Source organism: Pelophylax lessonae (assembly GCF_965119305.1).
Source record: "Pelophylax lessonae genome assembly, chromosome: 4".
Taxonomy (NCBI): Eukaryota; Metazoa; Chordata; class Amphibia; order Anura; family Ranidae; genus Pelophylax; species Pelophylax lessonae.
In genome coordinates this window covers 208205984-208230051 of record NC_138771.1, presented here as the reverse complement: position 1 = coordinate 208230051, position 24068 = coordinate 208205984, and the positions used below count along the sequence as shown (strand labels likewise).

General features: G+C 38.5%; 1 protein-coding gene across 2 annotated transcripts in view; it reads right to left on the bottom strand.

The window, feature by feature from the left end:
* The window catches only part of TAFA5 (TAFA chemokine like family member 5), a 624707-nt gene extending 600940 nt beyond the window's left edge, over nucleotides 1-23767 (bottom strand). For both annotated transcript variants that reach the window (XM_082254399.1, XM_082254398.1), the window contains exon 1: nucleotides 23562-23767. In XM_082254399.1, the coding sequence (XP_082110525.1) occupies nucleotides 23562-23652 (91 nt within the window). In that variant the 5' untranslated portion in view covers nucleotides 23653-23767. The remainder of the gene's footprint in view (nucleotides 1-23561) is intronic.
* Between the last annotated feature and the right edge of the window lie 301 nt (nucleotides 23768-24068).

Sequence of the window (24068 nt, the reverse complement as noted above, 5' to 3'; positions counted from 1 at the left end):
CACTTACGGTACTTTCCTTGGAGATTAATAAGTAAATAATCATAACCATTTTAATAAAAATTATGGTATTTAAATCAAATCTGATGTTTTTAAATGGTGTTGCCTCGGAAGGGGGGTAGTCTTATATGGCGAGTATAGCCCAAAACCTAGGTTTTAACTTGAAAATTAGGGGGGTCGTCTTATACGCTGGAAAATACGGTACTCATATGGTGTTTGTTTCATATTATTCAAACTGATATCTAGTTACCTGCCAAACTGTGTTTGGAATTGCCCAAACGTATCCATAACTTTATTAGACCATCAGTCCTAAGAACCGGCGGAGTTCTGTTTACCTCACTAAAATTACTAAGCCACTACAATTACTTTATAACAATGCAAACTGTTCATTCTGGAGTCCTAAAGCAAATGATAGTAAAGGCCTATTAAGTTTCTTATCGTGAAGCACTTCAGACAATTTTATGGACTATGACAAATGAAAAAAAAAAGATGCAATTTGTGATTATAACCATGAAAAATGTGTTGATGTTTAGAATTGTCCATGCAATTCTAACATTTTTCAGGTGCAGTAATTTGGTTCTTTCTTTTTCTATATTGTCTTAAATTCTACTTACATATGATTGTGTCTTTGGTAACTTATTCTCAAAATCCAAAGAATAAAAGAATATAGAAAACTGGAGAACCAACTCAGATTTAAAGAATGAGAATTACAGATATTACAAAGAGAGCCAAACAACAAATTGTCTAAGATTAAAATGTCTAACTTTTTCGCCTTCTTCTCAACTTTTTACCAGATCACTTCTATCACATCATCTTGTGGCTACAATCCCATTTAAGTGCATCTTGAAAAAATTAAAAACAACCACAAAAAGCCTATGAGTCTCCGATTCACTGGCTTGTGTTTTGTGACTGATGAGTCGTTTCATGGAACTTATTCAGTTGCACTATCAGGTAAGCCACAGACTTTCTCTCTATGGAATATTCCTTTTGCTACTTAAATAGTCTTCATTACATTTTACATTTGAGAACAGTATACACAGAAAACAATTATTTTCATTAAATAATGCCTAGTCTGAAATTTTTTTTAATGCTTTTGCAACCTGATAAAAGGATGCATTGTACTACTTACCAGGTTACTACCTAGTTACTTTTAATGAAAATGTTATAGGCTTGTACCTGGTCAAAGAATGAAGGACTTATTCAGGATAGTTTTTTTTTTTTTTTTTACGGTAGAACCTAATGAGAGTAAAGTAATTCCTTATTTGATCAAAAACATCATAAAGGGTGGGGGATCTCACCCACAATGGATCTCTATAGTTCACTAAACAATGTAAGGAGTGAGAATATTTACCTACCAAAGTGGACCTTAACTTCTACCTCTTTGTTCCTGTATTTTGATGAAAATAAAAGGCTTAAAAGATGAGAGGTGGAAGATATGTTTGTAAGTAACATGAAATGCCAGACATATTTCAAGCTAAAATAGCTAAATTGACTAAGTGGAATTCATATTTAAAGGTTTAACAACATTATGTTGTATTAACCAATAAAAAAATGACACAGACCAAGCTAAAATGTTTTTTTTGTTTGTTATTTAAAACTATAGGAGTAATAGTTATAACACATATGTATATAAGATTTATATGTTAGCGTGTATTTCAGACAAACGGACATAGACCAGTGGGAAATACATAAATACACTAAAAGGATATAAAATAAAATAAAACAAGATGAAGAAACGGTGAGCAGTAGTAAGTTTTTGTTTTATTGTTTATGCTGCTCTTTGTGTTGTTCGAATTTTCGATATTTAGCAGAGCTTTCATAATTTGTCCCCATCAAGAAAATGTTGCCCTCTATCAAAAATGTGTTCTTTATAAGAAACATGCATTTTGTCTTCTTTGTAAAATGTCACAAAATAGAAACTTGCAATCATTTCTGCCAGAGGAATCCGACATTTGGCTGACCTAGTTGGCAAGGAGTTTATTCAACATTACCATCAAGCAGCAGCTGAAAATGGCCCAGTTGCAGTTTTCTTTTCTAGCTTTGCCGTGCACTACATGTTTTTTAAGCACAGGAATTGAGACTGGAAACTTTTTATGTCAAGGATAAATACTCCAAGCTAACGAACTAGGAAAGATGAAATAAAAAACACAAGGCAAAGCAATGCAAGGGTTCCTGATCAATGCACTTTTAAAGCTACTTGTACATGAGCATTACAGTTGTCTTTCACAAGAGCAGTGATCCAGTGACTGCTAAATAAGTGCATTAAGAATTAAATAAAATGAATTGAATATTATCAAACACTATTTGGCTGGGATATGCTTACTAGTAGTGGACTTACGTTAGGAGTGTACACTTGCAATAACTTGCAAGAGAAAAAAAAGTTGTCTTCTACATTTTTAACTTTGCCTGTAAATTATTATTAAGGATCTACCAAAAATGACATGAAATATTTACAGTTCTAAGCTACAGTTCACTACCTGAAGACATTTACATTTCACAAATGACCTATAATAGCCTACATAATCATTCCATAATCATTCTAAAATTCAAAAATGTTCATTATAAAAATAACAGAACACACCAAAGTCTTTAAAAGGGCACAAAGATCAGTGTCCTTCTTTGCTGCAGTGTCCTCCTGTGCTAACATTGACTATGATAAACAGCTGTCAGAGAACCCCTCTTCATCTCTAAAATAGACAGAAATGATTGCAGAACATATCAGATGTCATTGCAGGTTCATACACTGGTGGACATAAAATGTATAGTGTCCACAAAAGTAGTTGACCTGCACTGATCTGCAACAATGCCATTTATCATAAACTTTATACGAGCCCACTAACAGCCCATGATGGCTGCTAAAAGCCATCTCTGGTCAAAAAAATAAAAATAGAAATTCCCTCCTCTGTTTGTACCAATCAATTTCCTTAACTACTTTAATACCAGGCACTTATACCCCCTTCCTGCCCAGGCCAATTTTCAGCTTTCAGCGCTGTCACTCTTTGAATGACAATTGTGCAGTTATGCAACACTGTATCCATAAGACATTTTATTATTTTTTTCACACAAACCACCACTGGGTTTTTGTTTCTTTGCTAAAAAAAACTTGTTTTTTTTTGTCATTTCGGTTATAAAATTTGCAGATAAATACATTTTTTTTAAATTTAGGTCAAAATGTATTCTGCTAAATTTTTTTGGCGAAAATAACCCAAATCAGTGTTTATTGTTTAGTCTTTAGGAAAGTTATAGGATCCACAAACTATGGTATTTATATCTAAAAATCGATCAACCCTGATGTACTGAAAACCTCACGCCTACCTCAAGGCACTAAACACAGTACAAACACCCCCAAATTACCCCTTTCACCAGTGCAGTACAGCGTTAACATATAACTGGTGTGGCAGTGATCAGAGACACTAAATGATGACAGTATGTAAAAAAAAAACACAATTCTATACAATAGATGGCATGAAAGGAAGCTATCCATTGTTTACAAATGTCATGGGATCTGCTGTGATTGGTCACGGTAATCACATGGTACTGGCAGAGGCCTAGTACAGTGATCAGTCATTGGTCTTTGTGGTCATTTCATAAGCCTATCCCCCACACAGTTAGAAAACACTCCACTAGGCTTACACTTAACCCTTTGATCACCACTGTGTTAACCCCTTCCCTGCCCATGTCATTATTACAGTAACAGTGCATATTGTTAGCACTGATTACTGTAGTAATGTCACTGGTCCCCCCAAAAGTGTCAAACATGTCAGTTAGGGGTCCGATCTGTCCGCCGCAATGTCGCAGTCCCACGAAAAAAACGCAGATCGCCACCATTACTAGTAAAAAAAATTAAATAAATAACAATGACATAAATCTTTCCCTTTGTTTGCAGACGAGATACCTTTTGCGCAAATCAATCAAAATACGCTTATTACGATTTTTTTTTTTACTAAAAATATGTAGCAGAATACAAATTGGCCTAAAAGGATGAAAAATTTTACTTTTTAATTTTTTGGGGGGGAATGTTATATAGCAGAATGTGAAAAAAAATATATATATATTTTTTTTTTCAGAATTGTCGCTCTTTTTTTGTTTATAACGCAAAAAATAAAAATCGCAGAGGTGATCAAATACCACCAAAAGAAAGCTCTTTTTGTGGGGAAAAAAAGAACATTGTATTTGGGTACAGCATCGCACAACCGCGCAATTGTCAGTTAAAGTAATGCAATGCCCAATCGCAAAAATGGCCTGATCATTAAAGCGGTAGTATACTCAATGTTTTTACATTTACCTACAGGTAAGCCTATAATAAGGCAAGTACAATTAATATCTCCTAAACCTGCACGGTTTAGGAGATATTTGCCCTGCATGACACTAGCGGCGCATGCACTCTGAAGGTCCGGCGGACCTTCAGAGTTCCTTGCCGGCTATTTGCGCGTGTGAGTGACGTCACCGCGGCTCCGGCCACTAATAGCGCCGGAGCCGCTGAACCCGGAAGAGATGCCGAGGGAGCATGACAGCTCCCACAGCGGTGTCCGGGTGTCCGTGTCGGGGCTTCGTTTTAAAGTAAGTATTTCATAATGAGCTAGTATGCAATGCATAATAGCTCATTATGCCTTTGTCTTGCAGGGTTTGTTTTTTTTTTTTGTTTTTTTTTTGGCAGTATACAACCACTTTAAGGGGGAAAATCTTCTGGTCCAGAAGTGGTTAAGAAGGTTTTGTCTGGGTGCAAAGCCATCACAATGAGGGAAAAATAATTTATCATCTTTTTCATCTTTACATTTTATGCAAATGTTATAATATCTGGTTTCAGGCACAGTGCAAACATTACAACCAAAGTTCAACATCACTGAGGTCCTAGTATATATTTTCTTATTTAAGAAAGGCTTATTTGCATATATTTTCCATGTTGTACTACATGGCACCACTGTGCTTGTTCTCTACTCTCCCCAAAACCTGACAAGGAATACAGGCCATTTTTTGATATGGCCGTGTAACCCAGAACAGTACTGTCAATTATTTGGTATTTTGATTCAGTTAAACGTCATGTAATTGTAGCACTGCCCCCATGGGAGCTGCTTAGATTGGATTCCCCTGGGCTACCCATAGCAACAGTTTGTCAAATCTTGGCACTTTAACACTTGGCTCAGTCAATGAACAGTCCAGAGGATTTGTTTTTTTTGTATTTTTTTAGGAACTTGGATAGGAGAAGGGACGAGTGGGATACTCCAACTTGACAACTATGCACATATTTTGAGGACTTCTATCTGGATTGAAGGTGACAAGGTCGCTGCTTCACCTTGCCACTGAATAGAAGATATGAGGGGTGAACTATTCTGTGAATTACTCTTCGGGGTCTAACTTGGCACCCCCTTTCTCACTGACCGTGTGTGCTAGCTCTTGTCCTCTGACTCTACAGGAGTGGCCCCCTTCCTGGGCAGACTCCTGGCTCCCTGGTACTCACGGACAATGTTTTTCCTCAGGTAGCTCTGCCTTCAACTCCACCGTCAGTATTCTGGACCTCTTGGCTCAGCACTGCACTCTAGCTCACCAGGCCGACTGCCTGTGGCCACTTTCCTTGCTGATAGGAGGAGAGACAGCCGTCATCCTCCTCCTGGGACCTGGCTTCCCACCCAAAGACACCCTGTCACATGTGCCCTTGGCTTTTATGTCCAATCCAAGGATGCACTGTGGTTGTGCCCTCCCAATGGGACTGTCACAAAAGCCTGTGTGTCACTGGCGGTGTGTCCACCACTGTCCGACAAGCTCCCTCAGACCAAGTGAATCACACCTGGACACATGCAATAGGCAGAACTAACAATCATACTCTCCTGATGAGCAGGCAGAGCAAAACACTAAGCTTTTACCTAGCACCTTTCTAGGAGGGTGCTACATAATGTGTAAAAAACAATAAGCAGGGCTTTCACTTGCAGGGCAAGTTACTAAAAAGGTAAAAGTAATTTCATGTTTCTAAAAATAACCTTTCTATTTCAAATTGACAGCTGTGTACTGCTATAACTGCCAAAACATTCAAAGATTACATCCCTGTAACAAGGGAAAGCTTGACAATAATGGGGGTGTGGTATATATTGTTTGCATCCAGAATGTCATCAGCCAGATCTCTGGGTAGCCAGAGACAATGTGGTCTATGCCTAGGCTTTAGGTTTTAAGAGAAAATCTGAGAGAATATTGTGCATTTAATAATCAATAGTTACATATAACAGAGTCAATTAACTGGGGAAAAATAACCCACTATTCAGTTTTTTCTAAAGCTATGCAAAGTATATCCTAAAATATGTAGTGAAAAAAACTCCAGTTAGTCAGTGTTTGAATAGAAAATTGCAAGGCCCAAACACTCTCACTTGGGGAGAGTAGGCATGCCTAGAACTGTGCGACCAGTATATGATCAGTTCCTGCTCACAATGCTAAAGAGATTGCAACAGGGATTTAGTGGAGTGAGAAGGTAAGCAAATGCACAAAAGAGTTTTTCCTTTTTTTAAACACAGGTTTGTGTTAAACTAAATAGAAATAATGTATTTATTAAATAGGGTAAATACAAAGAATTAAAACAGGCCCTGGAATTGACACTTCTTTAAGATTATTTTTTAAGATAAAGATTATTTTCCAGAATAAAGTATCTTATATGTATGTATTCTGTATATCCAGTAACTGTAGTAAATGGCAAGCTTCCGTGGAGAGGAATTTGGATCGGCTCCACTGAACAATGAAATGAAATACAGCTCCACAGTCTTAAATGAGTTTATACATTTACATTATATTTTTCTCCAGGAAAAAAAATGAAACTCTCATCTTCAGGTCATCAGGGCTAGCCTAAATTAACCTAACAAAACTGGAGAAAAGACTGATGCCTTGTTTAAGGTACGTCCTTCATCATTAAGAACTGTCTGCATCTGTCTTCTCTTGATTTGAAAAAGAAAAGTGAACAAGCAAAGCTTTTCAAAATACATTCAAGACCTTCCACAGCCCAAGATACAAAATGCAAATATAGCTCAAATATGTGCATTTATATCTCTGAGTTAAAAGAAAACCATCTAAAAGTAGTGGTGAAATGGAATCAAACCTTATAACCAGTGCTATTGTTTAGGAAATGGAAGAAACAGCATGAAGATTTAGCCTGATGGATATAAACTAGTAAAGAAAAAGAAACTAGTATAAACTAGTAAATAAAAATGGTTAGTTTAGAGCAGTAAAATCATGGAATCCATTTGATTCTCTTCATGTCTTGATAAATAAATAGACTTAAACCACTTCCCTCAAATAGATGTACCCGTACGTCCTTGGGGTTCAGTTGTAATACCGGGATGATGCCTGCACCTACAGGCATCATCTCTGTATCATTTTGCATCCAGCGATTCTCTTTTTGAGAGCGATTTCCCCTGTGCTTACACGTAAATGCGAACACATAGGTTACTCCCGCACGCATATGTAAACGGTGATTGCACCACACGAGGTGAGGTATTGTCGCGAACGTCAGAGCAAGAGCAATAATTCTAGTACCAGACCTCCTGTGCAACTCTAAACTGGTAACCTGTAAAGGCGTTTAAAATGTCGCCTATGGAGAATTTTAAGTACCGAAATTTGCCGCCATTCCACGGGCAGAAACAGTTTTAGAGCATGACATGTTAGGTATCTATTTACTTGGTGTAACGTCATCTTTCACATTATACAAAAAATTGGGTTAACTTTACTGTTTTTTTTTATTTTTTTTAATTCATTGAAAAGCTGCTGCACTAATACCGTGTGAAATAAAAAATTGCAACACACACCATTTTATTTTATAGGGTATCTGCTAAAAACATATATATATATACATATATATATTTATATATATTGTTTGAGGGTTCCAAGTAATTTTCTAGCAAAAAAAGAATTAAATTTTTACATGTAGGAGTGAAGTGTCAGAATAGGCTTGGGAAGGAGGTGGTTAAGCACCTGCCTTAAAATCCTGCCTAATTAAAACGATGCATATTGTTTTAAAGGGGCAACCATTCAAATGGCTTAAATCTTGTATATTGCAGCTTGTCAGCCCTTAAATGAGACGGCTGCGTTTGTTTTTTTATGCTATTTTCTTTTATTTCACCTGCTGATTCTGCCAGTAACACACTTCTTGTCCTAGGCTGTCTGTATTCTGGATGAAGTATTATTGCAGACACCTTTGGACAGCAACATTGTCAGTCTTGGGAGAGGGTTGTGTTAGATCAGCAGATTAAGATGGATGTGACTAACAAACTGAAGTTGAACTCCAGCGAACACTTTATAGTCAGTTACAGCAACAGATTTTTTTTTTTTTTTACCTTTAAAGAGGAAGTAAAGTCAAAAAAAAAAACCGAGAAAAAAAAGCCCTGTAAAGAGAAAGGCATAATGAGCTAGTATGCATCGCATACTAGCTCATTATGTAGTACTTACCTTAAAACGAAGCCCCCGCCGTGCCGCCACCTCAGAGACAGGACGGCGACATGTCCTGCCGTCCCGCTTCCGGGTTCGCGTCCTCCAGCCATCTGATTGGCCGGAGGCGCGATTACATCACTCCCGCGCATGCGTGCGGGAGCCGCCGTTTACGGCACTGAGCTCTGAAGGAACGGCAAGGGTGGCCGTTCCCTCAGAGCGCCTGCGCCGATGACGTCATCGGCAGTTTGCGCTGTAAATATCTCCTAAACGGTGCAAGTTTGGGAGATATTTATAGCACCTATAGGTAAGCCTTAATATAGGCTTACCTATAGGTAAAAGTTATACAAGAGGGTTTACAACCTCTTTAAGGCTTCACATAAATGAATATAATCTGACCACTGCAAGCACCCTTCAGTGTTAAATGTTTTGTCTCAACCCTCTACCTGCTGCTTTGTCTGGACAGCTTGGTCTTTTAAACTAAGATGAAAGGAATTACAGACTTAAAGTGGTTCTAAAGGCAGACTTTTTTTTACCTTAATGCATTCTCTGCATTAGGTAAAAAACCTTCTGCAAACAGCGCCCCCCCCCCCCCCACCTTATACTTACCTTATACTTTCCAAGCCACAGCACATATGTGTTCATGAGAGTGCACTCATAGCACACCGACTGAGCTGTCACCAACAGTTGTTGGTCACTGCTTCTAATTGACAGCCAGCAGGATGGCCTCTCAACCATGTGACTGCTGTGAGGGCCAATCACAGCGGTCACATGATACAGAAGCCACGCTGGGACCTGGGCAATAAAGCCCACTTAAAGGGCTGCTGGGAGGAGGTGGTAAGGGGTAAAATTACAAACTGGTATATTTTGTTTGACCCTTTAACTCTTTAAGTAAACACAGTTGCAAAGATTGGGTTAAATCCATAAAAGTGTTTTGACCTGTAATTATGTGTGTCAAAATGTGTGTCAAAAGTAGCTTATGGCTTGAACTATGTGACAGCAGAGGGTCACAACTGTATACAATGCTGAAAACAATGCTGAAAACAGCTAGTTACATAGTAGTTGAGGTTGAATAAAGATAATAGTCCATCCAGTTCAACCTGTGTAGCTGTGTGTGGACGTAATCATTTCCCATACCCCTGAATATTTTGATCTTTGAGATGTACGTCCAAGAGTCTTTTAAAAAGTAGCCAAATCCCCTGCAGTTACCACCATTTGTGGTAGAGAATTCCAGTCTTGTAGCCCTTACTGTGAAAAAAAACCCCCCTGCGTAGCCTGAGGTTAAATCGCTTCTCCTCTAACCGCATTGAATGGCCTCGTGTCCTCTTACATTCCTTGCGACTAAATCGTTTTTTTTATGCTGAGATCACCGTTGAGGTGTTTGCAAATCGCTATCATGTCCCCTCTCAGGTGTCTCTTCTCTAGGGAGAATAAATCAGGCGCTTGTAAATCCCCTAATTAGTTTAGTTTCCCTTTTCTGGACTCTCTCCAGCTCCATCACATCCCTTCAGAGGATTGGCGACCAGAACTGGACAGAATACTCCAGGTGTGGGCGGACCAGAGTTTTATAAAGTGGTAGGATTAGCTAATATTTCTTATTCAGGTATGTTGCAATTTACCTTACATCTCTAATGTTTCCTGAGATTGATGGTGGACGATTTCACAGATTTCACAAAAAAAAGGCACACGTAACAAACTAATCTGTGACCTATTTCCATCCTAAATCTGCACAAAATTCTATTTCAAATTTAATGTAGTGTAATAGTAAATCAGATATACCTCAAGTGCATCTAAACATAAACACTTTGGCCAAATATGTTGTTACGCATGTTTCCATAATTGGGCTGAATGTGCTTACCCACAGAAAACCTTGCGAATTGCTGCAGGCGGGAAACCCCATTCACTGGGAGGCTGACAGTCCAAGCTGCTTTTTATGGCAGTTCGCATGTAATTGGTCATAAAGAAATTACCTGCAGATGATCGGCCCTGACTGCAGACAGTCTACAGCATTGGTTTCTGCACATTGCTGAAGTAGAACACATGCACCTGCCAAAACTCACAAGCACATTCTGCCAAATCGCATACAATTGTGATATTTATTAGCTGCTGGACGGGTGCACAAACTCATAGGAATCTGATGCAAAGAGTCTACAGGTACAAAGGAAGAGGAATATTAATTTTTGGAACAAATAATGGAATCTTATTACATTTAGCCCCAGTTCGCACAGAACGTGGCTTTGAAATTGTGCTACTTCAGCGCAATTTCAAAGCCATCGGTCACTGCAATTTCATGTGTGGCTTGCCGACATCTATGTGACTTCATATACAGATGTCAAAGCAAGTCGCACATGAAATCGCCCAAAAATAGTGCAGGAACCTTTTTAAAGGTGGTGCAAGTCGGAGTTGCACTAATTTAAATGTTTCCATAGCCAGAAATAGGGTGTGATTTGTCATCGGACTTGGATCTGTCAAATCACATGACAAGTTGCACCGGTCTGAACAGGGGCTTATGGTGTATTTTTATGAGAGTTTCTTTCTACTTCAATCATTAACAACTGTAAACATGTAGTGCTAGTTAATACAAATATTAGAAAAGACATCTGAAGGAGAACTTGAGTTTCAAACAGGTAAATTCCTTTGCAGATTAAAAGATGCTATATCAAGAGAACATCAAGGGCGATCCAATGTATTCAATAAGATGAATCTTCCTCATCTGAAAATTTATATAATGGAACATTTGCAAAAGTTAAAAGTGACAAAATAATTTCTATACCCCATTTGCCAGACTAATAGAGGGTAGTGATTTCCTTTTAACAAATGATCATGGGTTGCACCTCATTATGCAGTATGAAGTTCATTTCAGCTGCTATGCTGGCTAAGAGTTTGATTTCAGGATAACTTGAAAGATTACTAAGATATCAAGGGACTTGTTTACCATCTCAGAAATAAACAGCTCAGTGGGGTAGCTCAATCCTGTTTAAGAGTTTATTCCCCATATTCATTCTGTAGGTGATTATGAGAAATACTTTTGCCACAAATCTGGGAAACCGACATTTTATCAGATGTATCTGAGAAGCACGCTATTCTCCTAATTATTATGCATTTGTGAAATCTCTAATATTATATAATAATAAATAAACTTATAGTAGGAAATGAGCTCTTGATATGCATTAGGTATATACCTTTATTTATTGCTGGTCTGTTGAGCCATAGTGCTCCTGGTGTGTTTTTAAAGGCTCTTAATCCCTCAGTGGCCACCCTGGCAGTGTACAAACACCTTTAGCACACAGACATTATAATGTACTGATGTTTATATGCAGGATCTTGCTGGCAGAGGCTGTTAGAAGGATCATCAGTAAAAATGCAAGTTGTGTTCTGTAAAGACCTTGTGTATACATGTTTACAAGTACAGTAAAACCTTGGACTGCGAGCATAATTTGTTCCGGAAACTTGCTTGTAATCCAAAGCACTTATATCAAAGCAAATTTCCCCATAAGAATGGAAGCTTAGATGATTCATTCCACAACCAAGTCTTTCAGTGTATTGTCCATATAAATAGATTATAGCAATGTGATAGGATGTATGCCCATAAAATGTCCATCCACAAATGGCAGCCTCCACAATGGAAATAGAAACAAAATCCAGCAGGAGCTACTGAGTATAAAAGAGAAGAGAGGCGCCTCTAAGTGTGGCAATATCGTTACATTTAATGTAGGTTCAACATTTAGTAACTCACATGGCTGATAAATTAAAGCTGCACGTCTAAGTATGCAGGCATCCGGGGTAAAGCTGTCCACATTGACCATACACCCCGACTCCGGTTCTCACCGCTGTCAGTCTGCAGTTGTGACCGGGAAGACTACCCTGCAGTAGAGCAATCTGAAAGCGAGGCTTGAAGTACTCATGGAGCGCAGCGTGGAAGGGATGACGTTGATGGCGTTGAGGAGGATGGTCTATGTGGACAGCTTTACCCCAGATGCCTCAATACTTAGATATGCCTGTTTTAATCATCAACCATGTGAGTTGCTAAATGTTGAACTGTAATTAAATGTATCCATATTGCTACACTAAGAGGCGCCTCTCTTCTGTTTTACACCCTGTAGTGACATTACGCTACTTATATATCAAGACATCGCTTGTTTATCAAGTCAAAATGTATACAGGCATACCCCGCTTTAAGTACACTCACTTTAAGTACACTCGCGAGTAAGGACACAGCTTGTTCAGCTTGGCATGACACTACTTCCGGTTTTTAACATTGGCGTCTATGGGAAATCTTGATCAGCTTGACATGGCATTGCTCCCAAACCATAAGTGACAGGGATACCAAACTTAGGGAGCACAGAGAGGGGACCCAGGACTACAACATATCCTGTTTGTGGCCGGCCAGCTTGCCTAGGTAATCTACTATGTCATAGTCCTGGATCCCCTTAACATGCTCCCCAAGCATGGTGTCCTTGTCACATGGTTTGGGAGCAATGCCATGTCAAGCTGACCAAGATTTCCTATGAAGCTAGCGTATTTACATGCATTGAGAAATTAAAAAAGGTATTGCTTCACTTTAAGTACATTTTCGTTTTACATACATGCTCTGGTCCCATTGTGTACTTAAAAGTGGGGTATGCCTGTAATATACTTGCCTGTCTTGCAAAACACTCTCAAACCAAGTTACTCTCAATCCAAGGTTTTACTGTACTTAAATGCTGATATGTGTATACACGTAAAACTCTTCTGTTTCAATCTAAACATATTTGCCCATATAAGTTTGCATATACACTGCATAACGGATCTTTACAGAGCTGTGTGCATTGTCCCAATGACAACAATGTGCCTGTGTTCAGATCCACAAACAAAAACAAGGCAGAGCAACAAACACAGAGTTTTGTTCATCCATGTGCAAACGGTCTACAGAAAAGTCCCAGGAAAGTGAAATACACTGTAAGGCCCCTGTACAGCCGCATTGATGAGGACTAATAGTGTAAAAGAGTAGCACTAGGTTTATACTAACTGGAGATAGAAACAACTGCAAACAACTTTCAGTGCATCTTTTACTTTAGCCAGATTTTAGCTTTGTTTATTACAGCAGCTACAGGTCCCTTGTATTAAAAGAAATGCTTTTCCTAAAACATGTACAGTGATACCTCCCTAGTAACCTCCCAGCTCGTAGTACTGTGTATGTCAGCATGTCAAGGGACTCCTTATGGAAGACAAAAGGAGCAGCAAGTCCTCGCAGACACTTGAAGTAAAAGCTACAAGGTCAGGGAATTACAAAGAAAAGGTAGTACTATATATAAAATCCTACATAAAGCATGGTCTAATTACCCTGAAATACTTTTTAGATGGAATATGTCATTGTGTATGTGACCATGTACCCTTAGAGGCTTATATAAAAAGTGTGTTAACAAGACATTTTTTCTTGCCCATAGCAATCAATTAGAAACATATTTTCATTTTAAAATTTGGACTGTTGAAATGATAGTTTGAAGTTCATTGGTTGCTACTGACAACATCAGATATTAACATCCATCAAATACTAAACTAGAACCTATGAAAAGTGTTACACATTTCGAACTATCCTTCAGTAAAGCAAAATCCTTAATGTTGAATTCCAGGGAGTTATGAACACAATTTTTAACCACATTAGGACCACCCACTGTGCATTTACTGTGGCAGGCTGCCTCTTCTGCGAGAACCGACGTAGCCCTACATCGGTCGTGTGCGTGGTGCCTCTAAGCGCTCACCGCTGGCGGCGAACTCCCGCCCCCACTAGGCAGCAGGGTTGCCAAAGCACGGGATCGGGGGGCCACCCGCGATTGCTCCCTGCTGAAAGAGAAGAACAGTCAGCTGTTGTAAACACAGCTGACCATTCTCTCTGAAATGATCAGAGTGCCTGTGATCCTTCTATATAGGATCCCAAGTCTCTGTGATCATTTCACAAGCCCATCCCCCATACAGTTATTAAACACTCCCCTAGGCTCACACTTAACCCTTTGATCACCCCTAGGATAACCCCTTCCCTGCCAATGTCGTTATCACAGTAACAGTGTATATTTTTAGCACTGATTACTGTAGTAATGTCACTGGTCCCCCCAAAAGTGTAAAAAATGTCAGTTAGGGGTCCAATCTGTCCGCGGCAATGTTGCAGTCCCGCCAAAAATCGCAGATCACAGCCATTACTAGTAAAAATATATAAATAAAAATGACGTAAATCTTTACCCTAGTTTGTAGGCGCAAAAACTTTTGCCCAAACCAATCAAAATACGCTTATTGCGATTTTAACAAAATATGTAGCAGAATACAAATTGGCCTAAAAGGATTATAATTTTTGATTTTTAATTTTTTTTTTTTTTGGGGGGGGGGGGGGAATGTTATATAGCAGAATGTGAAAAATATTGTTTTTTTTTTTTTTTTTTTTCAGAAATGCCGCTTTTTTTTGTTTATAGCGCAAAAAATAAAAATCACACAGGTAAACAAATATCACCAAAAGAAATCTCTATTTGTGAGAAAAAAAGAACATCAATTTTATTTTGGTACAGTGTCGCGCAATTTTCCATTAAAGCACTGATAGGAGGAGAGAGCAGAATGATATCTTCATCAGTGTGCTGCTACTACTTAATTGCTCACTAAATCTAGGGCGGATCTATAGACCCGGCTGTATTACTACATTGTGGTAGAGTCTTTAGTGAGGACATCAGAAGTGTTGGACCTGGATAAGCTTTATTGAAGAAGTTCTTAGAATACAATATTTACTTACTACTGGCAGGTTAAACCATCCCTATAAATGTATTTCAACAGCATTTGGCCATTTGCTAGGATTTCATCTTAAAATGCACTGCATTATATGGTCTTGTATGACTTTAACTAGTTCATAAATACTATAACCTTTCTGCACTTCTGTACTGTCATTTGTTTAAATCTTTGAGACACTGCTGCAAATAGGTCAGTGCAGCATTCTCCGTTATCTTATAGATAATTGTTTAAAAACATAGAGGAAGTTGCAAAAATACTGTAATCCAAGCCCGTCTTGAAAAAAAATGGAGGACTTTGCAAAAATACTGTAATCCAAGCCTGTCTTGAATAAAATGCAGGACTTTGCGAAAATATTGTAATCCAGGCCTGTCTTAAAAAAAAAATGGAGGACTTTGCAAAAATACTGTAATCCAACCTGTCTTGAAAAAATAGAGGTCTTTGCAAAAAATCGGTAATCTAGGCCTGTCTTAAAAAAAATGGATTTTGGAAAAGAAAAAAATGGAGGACTTTGTAAAATAATTGTAACCCAAGCCTGTTTTGAAAAAAATGGAGGACTTTGAATAAATATTGTAATCCAGGCCTGTCCTAAAATGGTCAAATTTGATTTTCTACTGTTTTAATGTGAATATTAGCAGCTTACAGTATAGCATTATTCATTGGCTACTGTAATGAAGGTTACAATGTTTCTTGTTGTAAAGTTTTACAGAAAAAAAAACTTGCACAGTGGGGTTGATTTACTAAAAGAATAAAGAAGTTTCACTTTGCAAAACAAGCTACGTTTACCTAATTTAGCCAGCTGAGTTAAAATTCTGGTATTTTTGTAATCACACTTGACAAGGTTAGATATTCAAATGAACTTAGCTTCACTCTAGTCGCTAAATTGAATGAACATTCCCTGAGCTTCTTTTTATTTTTTTATTTGCTGCTTTAATAGATCAACCCAACCATTTTTTTTTTTTCTTACAGTGTGCCTTACACCTGCATTTATCAGCACATTTGACCTAAATATCTAAAAAAACTGTATACGTAGACAAATGTTATACTCTATGTTATCGATGTATAGTTCCCTCTAAAATCATATCAGAGAGTATTAGGCAGATAAAAAGTATCACATGTTATCATGACACTGTAGTAATTGAATTTACTGACAGAGAATATGGTCATTGTCCTTCAATGCTACCAGTACTAGAAAAAAAATCTTCTATAACATTACAATAGTTTCCAGTAGAGTAACTGAATAAATGCATCTGTATCAACATGTATAACATTGCATATTTTACAACTGGGAAGAGGGGCAGAATATTGCATTTGACATTTCACGGAAAATGTAAGTGAGTTTTGTAGTCTTTTGAAAGACTGTTATGCCTTCAAAAACCTACACTATATATATATATATATATATATAGACACACACTTGCACCAGTCATTTTGTTTGGTATATCTAGTGATAGTACCACCTAACTCTGAAAAGGACCACATACCGTATTTTCCGGCGTATAAGATGACTGGGCGTATAAGACGACCCCCCTATTACATGATCTACCGGTAATACTTATACTTAGGTTACCTTGGAGATATTATACTCGGCGTATAAGACGACCTCCCATTTTGGGGGGATTTTTTTGAGGTTCAAAAGTAGTCTTATACGCCAGAAAATACAGTATTTATTCTCAGAGTTCTTAGTGAGACATATTTCTTCAAATAGATAGGTACACAAATTAATTTCTCTTTTTTTTAAGATTAACAGCATTATAATCGACAGCCAGAAGAGCAGTCTAAAAGCTAACTAACACCTTCTTAACCTTCCCAATAAAAATGTGCAATGTCATTTTACATTCTGGAGTTGGGTTATAGGCTTGAGAAGTCATTCATATGGCCAATTATGGTAATAGTCAATGGTGTAAATGTGAAATTGCTTCCCTGTAACATGCAAGCATCAACCACCTGTCATGTAATCTCATCAGACACTAAACAAAGGCTATGCCCTCTCATTAAACTGCAGTCAACAGCAAAGAAGTAACTAATGAGGATGTGATTGCAATAGAAGAATAAATGAACAAATCAGAAAATAACTAATCTTTCTACACTTAAGCTGGTAACCATGTCCACATTAATGGCAGCATGAGTTAATACAGCATTAAAAGCATATATACATGTCCGTATTAGATATAGCATTGAAATTCCCAAATTTTACAGAACAGTCCTTTAGAAAATAGAAGTGCAAATGAAAGTCTAACCTTCTTAGTGATCTGTGAACTTGCTACTTAAAGTACACTTTAGCAATAACATTTAGTTATGCTTTCTTAAGGAAAGAATGATTAGAAAAACACTGTATAACTTCAGCACATGATAATTAATGGGTATATAAAAGGTGCAAATCCTTGCAAACCAGCTACTGTCACATGATGTTTAATACATCGGTCTATAAATAGTCACAGCCTACAATACTGCACAATTATCAGATTTACACAATGTTTTAGTAACAGAATTACTTCTGATCATTAGGTTCTTTCAGAAACAAAACACATTTTACGTTGTTTTGGTAATCACATCACATAAAACTAACCAAATAAAAACAAAGCTGCATATATTAAAAAGGAACTGGAAGTGAGCAATAACTATTGGCCCTAGTTGCTACATGGATGTTGATTTTTCTTAGAATGAGCATTCTCAGTGGAAGAACTTATCATGTAGTGTCTATCATAGAGATCAATACAATCTATCCAGCTTTATATGATAACATCTACCTAATATAATACCGCATGCTGTGTAAGGCATTAAAACATTGACAGCTTATCAACCTGTCCCCAACTTTCCTTCTGTTCTGAAGCTTATAAAGCTTATAAAATATATGGGGAATGTTGCAGTGTCATCAAATAGCTAACATCAATAAATACCATTATACAATAAAACTGGAGCATCTTTACACTGGGGAAAACTTAGAACCAACTAGTTTAAGACAAGCTACCGACAGCTGCTATATTTATAAGAGTAATGCACCATTAAACCAACTTAGCATAACTTTATTTATACAACAAAAACTTCAAAAACTTGAATATATTCACATAAGTCAAGATAATGGAAATAGAGTTTCTTTTGGTGAGTAAACACCTCAGTTCCAATCTTTCTGCAGTGTATCCCTTGTAAGCAGGCTTCAACACATAATTAGTCACGCATCATATGTTAATCAAGAAGCATTCATTAAAAATAAAGCAGCAGAAGGAGACACATCCAACAGTGTTGTGCTTTTTTCTTCTTAATAATCCAATTCTAAAACAACATAGAAACCAAGACAATTTTGTGCTACAAAATGATTGCAGTATACAAAAACAAGTGCACAAAAGTTAAAAACAAAACAATACATGGTATATAATTAGATTATCGGCATAGTCTCCAAACATCTTCTGAACATGTTGCTCACAATAAACACCTAGATTAAAAAAAAAAAAAAAACATTTGCCAACAAAGCCATACAACTAATGGACTTGAAGATGTGTGTCATATTTTATGCCATTAGCTTTTATTTAATCCAGATATTTCAAGGCAGGGACATCAAACACAAAGGACCTGGTGAGAATGTCCTGCTCAGTGACCGCACTGTAAAACTCACACTCTTAGAAGTACACACGTCTGACTAAAAAGAACGTTGAGGAGATTTGCATCAGTATTTTCAATTACAGGTGCTTCAATTTTTATTCTTGAATATTACTGAAATGCATCCTCCATGGCATTTAGCTGACATTATTGTTGCATTATCTCTATATTTCAAGTCTACCTGTATGATGTGATGCTGAGAAAGATAATGACAGCTGTACCCCAGGCACATGTACCTTTTAAACCATATTTAAGCCATGTTATTTATTTTAGAGAAAACCTGAGAAAGACTAAACATGTTACATTGTTCTCTATAAAACATAGGCCGACTTGGAATTGCAATTATAAATTACAATGCCCTTTCCCCAGTTCACAGTTTCTATTCATCTTTTTGAAACGTTGAGAGACAGATCGGACATCAGGGAACGGATTAGCCACAGGACGACCTGTATTTCAGGACAAAAGCCTAAGTGTGGAAAAATGGCACCCTGTGTCACCCATTCTTCACTTCCTGAAGAAAACATATTCATGGAAATGGGCATTTAAGCAGCTCTTTCCCACTCATTTCAGAACAAGCCTTGATTGTATGCCCTGCTTATACCCAAGCAATGTTTTCACCGAGTCAACTTAATTACCAAACAAACCTCAATAATGATCGTGCGTTTCACTAAAAGAAAAAAAAAATCACGCAGGCCTTCCTCTAATAAAATTCAGGTATAAAATCTAGAGGGTTAAATAAAAATTGCACCCTGACAGCCATTAAACTTCCTAGACATGTGCTGCTTCTTTTAGGCATGGCATTTAATATTATGGAGATAGAGATGTAATGCACAAAGACCAATGAATTAGTGGCTAGGAAGAGAACATCCCTTTATCTGAAAGCATGGCTCTACGTATTTATGCCAAGTAAATGTTCTGGATTACTGTGTAATTTGGTGGAATAAAAACATTAGGCTTTAATTACTGTATTAATTTACATGCATTTCCAGACATCATTCTGCAAAAATATAATAATCAGATAAGTGGTCTTACATTAATGAAATGTAAGCAAAGTCTTAATGTTTACAAATATGATACCTTACAACAAAATAATACTTGCTCGTTCATTTTTGTACAGTGAGAAGCTCATAATTCTATTTGGTCTGCTAAGGTGTTAAGCAATAGATACAATACTACTCTGATGGAGGAGCAATTTCATATGCATGATGTGTTAAACAACAACTGCAATCATTAAACACATCATAAAGTCCACTGTACATTTCCCGTTAAAGCTGTAAGCAGACAAATGTCCTCCAAAACTCCTATTGAAAAACAGATGCAATCCAGACTAAAATGGTGTCTGATCAATGAAGAAAACTCTCCTTCAGAACTTTGCATAATGTCATTTTTTTTCAAACACCACAATTTGGGCACCATAACAGCCACCCCCCAGGCAAGCTCTGGAATGGGAAGGAGCTTTTATTTCACAATGTATTGTTGGTGAAGTGAAGGCAGGAGAAGACTACACAAGAGCAGCCAGTCTCCGGAAAGAGATTGCAGTGATCAGTCCATGGCAGTGAAAGTAGCCTATGTTAAGTGCAGCGTGGGAACGCTTGTCTAATGGTGAAGCAGCAGAACAGCCCAACAAGGCTCTGTATGCAGCCTCCTCAGCTCATCATCATATTCTCTTCCCAGACACTTAACTAACCACCAAGCACATTAACTGACACATTTTCATAGACGTCACTCTCCTCCAACGGGAAAAAAAAAAAACAATAGTATATATTTTATTTCAATTTGGCAATCCACAGCGTTCTCTTCTACACGCATAAGATTCAATTTACACACCACAAATAATACACCACAAAAAAAGAGACAGATATTGTCAGCTGGGTCCAGCGAGATTTCAAAATTGGCCACATGGCTAAAATAATGAACCTTCTCCTATCGCTAAAGCTTTGTGTATTGAGCCTATAGTGACAGAAAATCACGTTCACAGGACAATAAAGCCATGAGCAATTTCCTCTGATGTTTGTTCAGAACATACCAGAATATCCGGACTTACATCAATATGCCCTGCTAATAAATACTGCTATAGCAACAGATGTGAGCTTTGTCATTCCTCAGTAGCAGCAGTCTTTACAGAAAAACGGTGATGCACCACAAGTAGCAAGCCAATGAAATAAACCCCACTACATGTATATTGGATTTTCTTCTTCCAAAAACACTAGATCGCATGCTAATAAATACACTATAACCCAAGGCAACCACCATGGCCCTGTCAAGTATGGGGATCAATGCTCTAAACTGATGAAAGGAGAAATCTAACCGGTTGCTATGGGTTTCAGGATCTGCTGTTCTAAGTCTGCTATAAATTGATGAGAGATCAAATCTAACTGGTTGCTATGGGTTTCAGCATCTGCTGTTCTAAGTCTGCTCTAAATTGATGAGAGACTAAATCTAATGGGTTGCTATAGGTTACAGCATTTGTTTTTTTTTAGACAGCTCTAAACTGATGAGAGGTGAAATTCAATCGGTTGCTATGGGCTACAGCATCTGCTGTTTTTAGCCTGCTCTAAACTAAGAGGTGAATTTTGATTGGTTGCTATGGGCTACGGTATCTTCTATTTTTAGCCTGCTCTAAACTAAGAGGTGAATTATGATTGGTTGCTATGGGCTACAGCATCTTTGGTTTTTAGCCTGCTCTAAACTAAAAAGGTGAGATTTGATTGGTTGCTAGGGGTTACAGCATCTGCTGTCCTTAGCTCTAAACTAATAAGAGGTGAACTATAATTGTTTGCTCTAAACTGATAAGAGATTAAATCTGATTGGTTGCTATGCTGTTCTTAAACCACTATAAACTGATGAGAGGTGAATTCTAACTGGTTGCTAAAGGTTACAGCATCTGCTGTTTTTTAGACAGCTCTAAACTCATGAGAGGTTAAATCTGATTGGTTGCTATGAGCTACAGCATATGCTGCTTTTAACCTGCTCAAAACTGATGAAAGGTGATATCTGATTGGTTGCTATGGGTTTCAGCATTTGCTGTTCTTAGCCTGCTCTAAACTCATGAGAGGTGATATCTGATTGGTTGCTATGGGTTTCAGCATTTGCTGTTCTTAGCCTGCTCTAAACTGATGAGAGGTAATATCTGATTGGTTGCTATGAGTTTCAGCATCTGCTGTTCTTAGCCTGCTCTAAACTGATGAAAGGTGATATCTGATTGGTTGCTATGGGTTTCAGCATCTGCTGTTCTTAGCCTGCTCTAAACTCATGAGAGGTTATATCTGATTGGTTGCTATGGGTTTGAGCATCTGCTAATCTTAGCCTGTGCTAAATGTATGAAAGGTGTAAGAGAAATGGTTGCTATGGGTTACTGCATCTTACAGTTCTTAGCCTGCTCCAAACTGATGAAAGTGGTTGCTCTGGGTGACCATCTGCTTATAGCATTATCATTACTATAGGAAGCATGCACATGATTAGCAAACTGGAGCAAAAAATAAAAACAATGACAGTGCTACACATCAGTTTTTGGATGCCTGGTCTCCATGGAACGCTTTGTATTACCAGAGGTGGAAGAGCCTCCATAACTTTCAAGCTGGCTATGATGTAGAGCTGCTTTGAAAACGCTGGAACCTATAATAATAATCACTAGGCAGTAAGCGAACGTGAACATTTTCCACTGAGAGCCCAGAAAAGAGACGCCGCGCTCAATGCAGGTTACATTTCAAGCTGCAGACTGGGCTCTATGTACATAAAGAGGAGATCATTTAACTCCATTAACCTTTAGCACTGTGCATTTCCAGCGGGATGACTTCATAGACAAAAAAAACAATAAATAAAAAATCCACCACCCCAAATTCCTTTGGGTGAGTTGCTGGGGCTCTATAGAAGGAACGTGGGCCTGGAGCTCAGCTCCCCTCTGAGAGCTCCTCTTGCCCTTTCCATAGAACTTTAGTGCCATCTATTGAAAACTTGCTGAATCAAAAAAAAAAAAAAGGGGGGGATCTTTAGGGCACCTATTGATCTGGATTCCAAACAAGCCAAGGACTCCAAAGCCTTATCCTCAAATCTCCCCTCTCCGACAGGCCATGTTTTTTTTTGGGGGGGGGGGTGGATTTTGGATAAAAATAAAACCATTGAGGGGCATTTATGTGGGCATGCCAACTAATCATAAAAATAAAACCATTGAGGGGCATTAATGTGGGCATGCCAATCATAAAAATAAAACCATTGAGGGGCATTTATGTGGGCATGCCAATCATAAAAATAAAACCATTGAGGGGCATTTATGTGGGCATGCCAATCATAAAAATAAAACCATTGAGGGGCATTTATGTGGGCATGCCAACCAATCATACAAATAAAACCATTGAGGGGCATTTATGTGGGCATGCCAATGATAAAAATAAAACCATTGAGGGGCATTTATGTGGGCATGCCAACCAATGATAAAAATAAAACCATTAAGGGGCATTTATGTGGGCATGCCAACTAATCATACAAATAAAACCATTGAGTGGCATTTATGTGGGCATGCCAACCAATCATAAAAATAAAACCATTGAGGGGCATTTATGTGGGCATGCCAACCAATCAGCTGGCAGCTTTCATTTGGGAAGCTGAAGTGGGCAAGCTGAAGTTGGCAGCTGATTGGTCTCCTCCAGTTGTAGTAGATTTAAAGCATGACCTGTTGGGGGGTAGTTGATGGATTTTTAGCCCCCATCCACCCCCTATTTCTAATCACACCTGCGGCTATAGTGTGTAGTGCTGAGCAGTGAGCACCGCATTCCTCCTCCGCAGCCCACCCAGACATAGAAATACATAGCCTAGACATTTACCTTCTTTTAGGAAGTGCGAGTGGATGAGGAATAGGAGAAGACAGCAGATGGCCGCTCCTGCTAGTGCCCATAAAGCCTTCAGGAGCTGCATGTCGCTTCCCAAGTCAGCGAATAGGCAGAAAGTAAAGCGAGTGAAGGGTCCCCGGCAGCGGCGGCACACATGAACGGTCCCCGGCAGCGGCGGCACACATGAAGGGCTCCCCTGCAGCAGCGGCACACATATAGGTCTCCCCGGCAGCAGCAGCACACATATAGGTCTCCCCGGCAGCAGCGGCACACATGAAGGGGCTCCCCGGCACACATGAAGGGGCCCTTAGCACAGCGGCATGGTCAGGCGGCCCCCCCTCTCCATGAATCAGCTTTCTGTTTCCTCAGAGTTGCGCAATAGAGAGCAGCAGCCATGAATTAGAACCCGGCGCCCATGGCCGCTCCTCAGGGGGTCAGGTGCACCGAGTCCGGCGGGCTCTTCTTCTTCTTCTTTACGTGTTGCTCTGCACCATAGTGAGT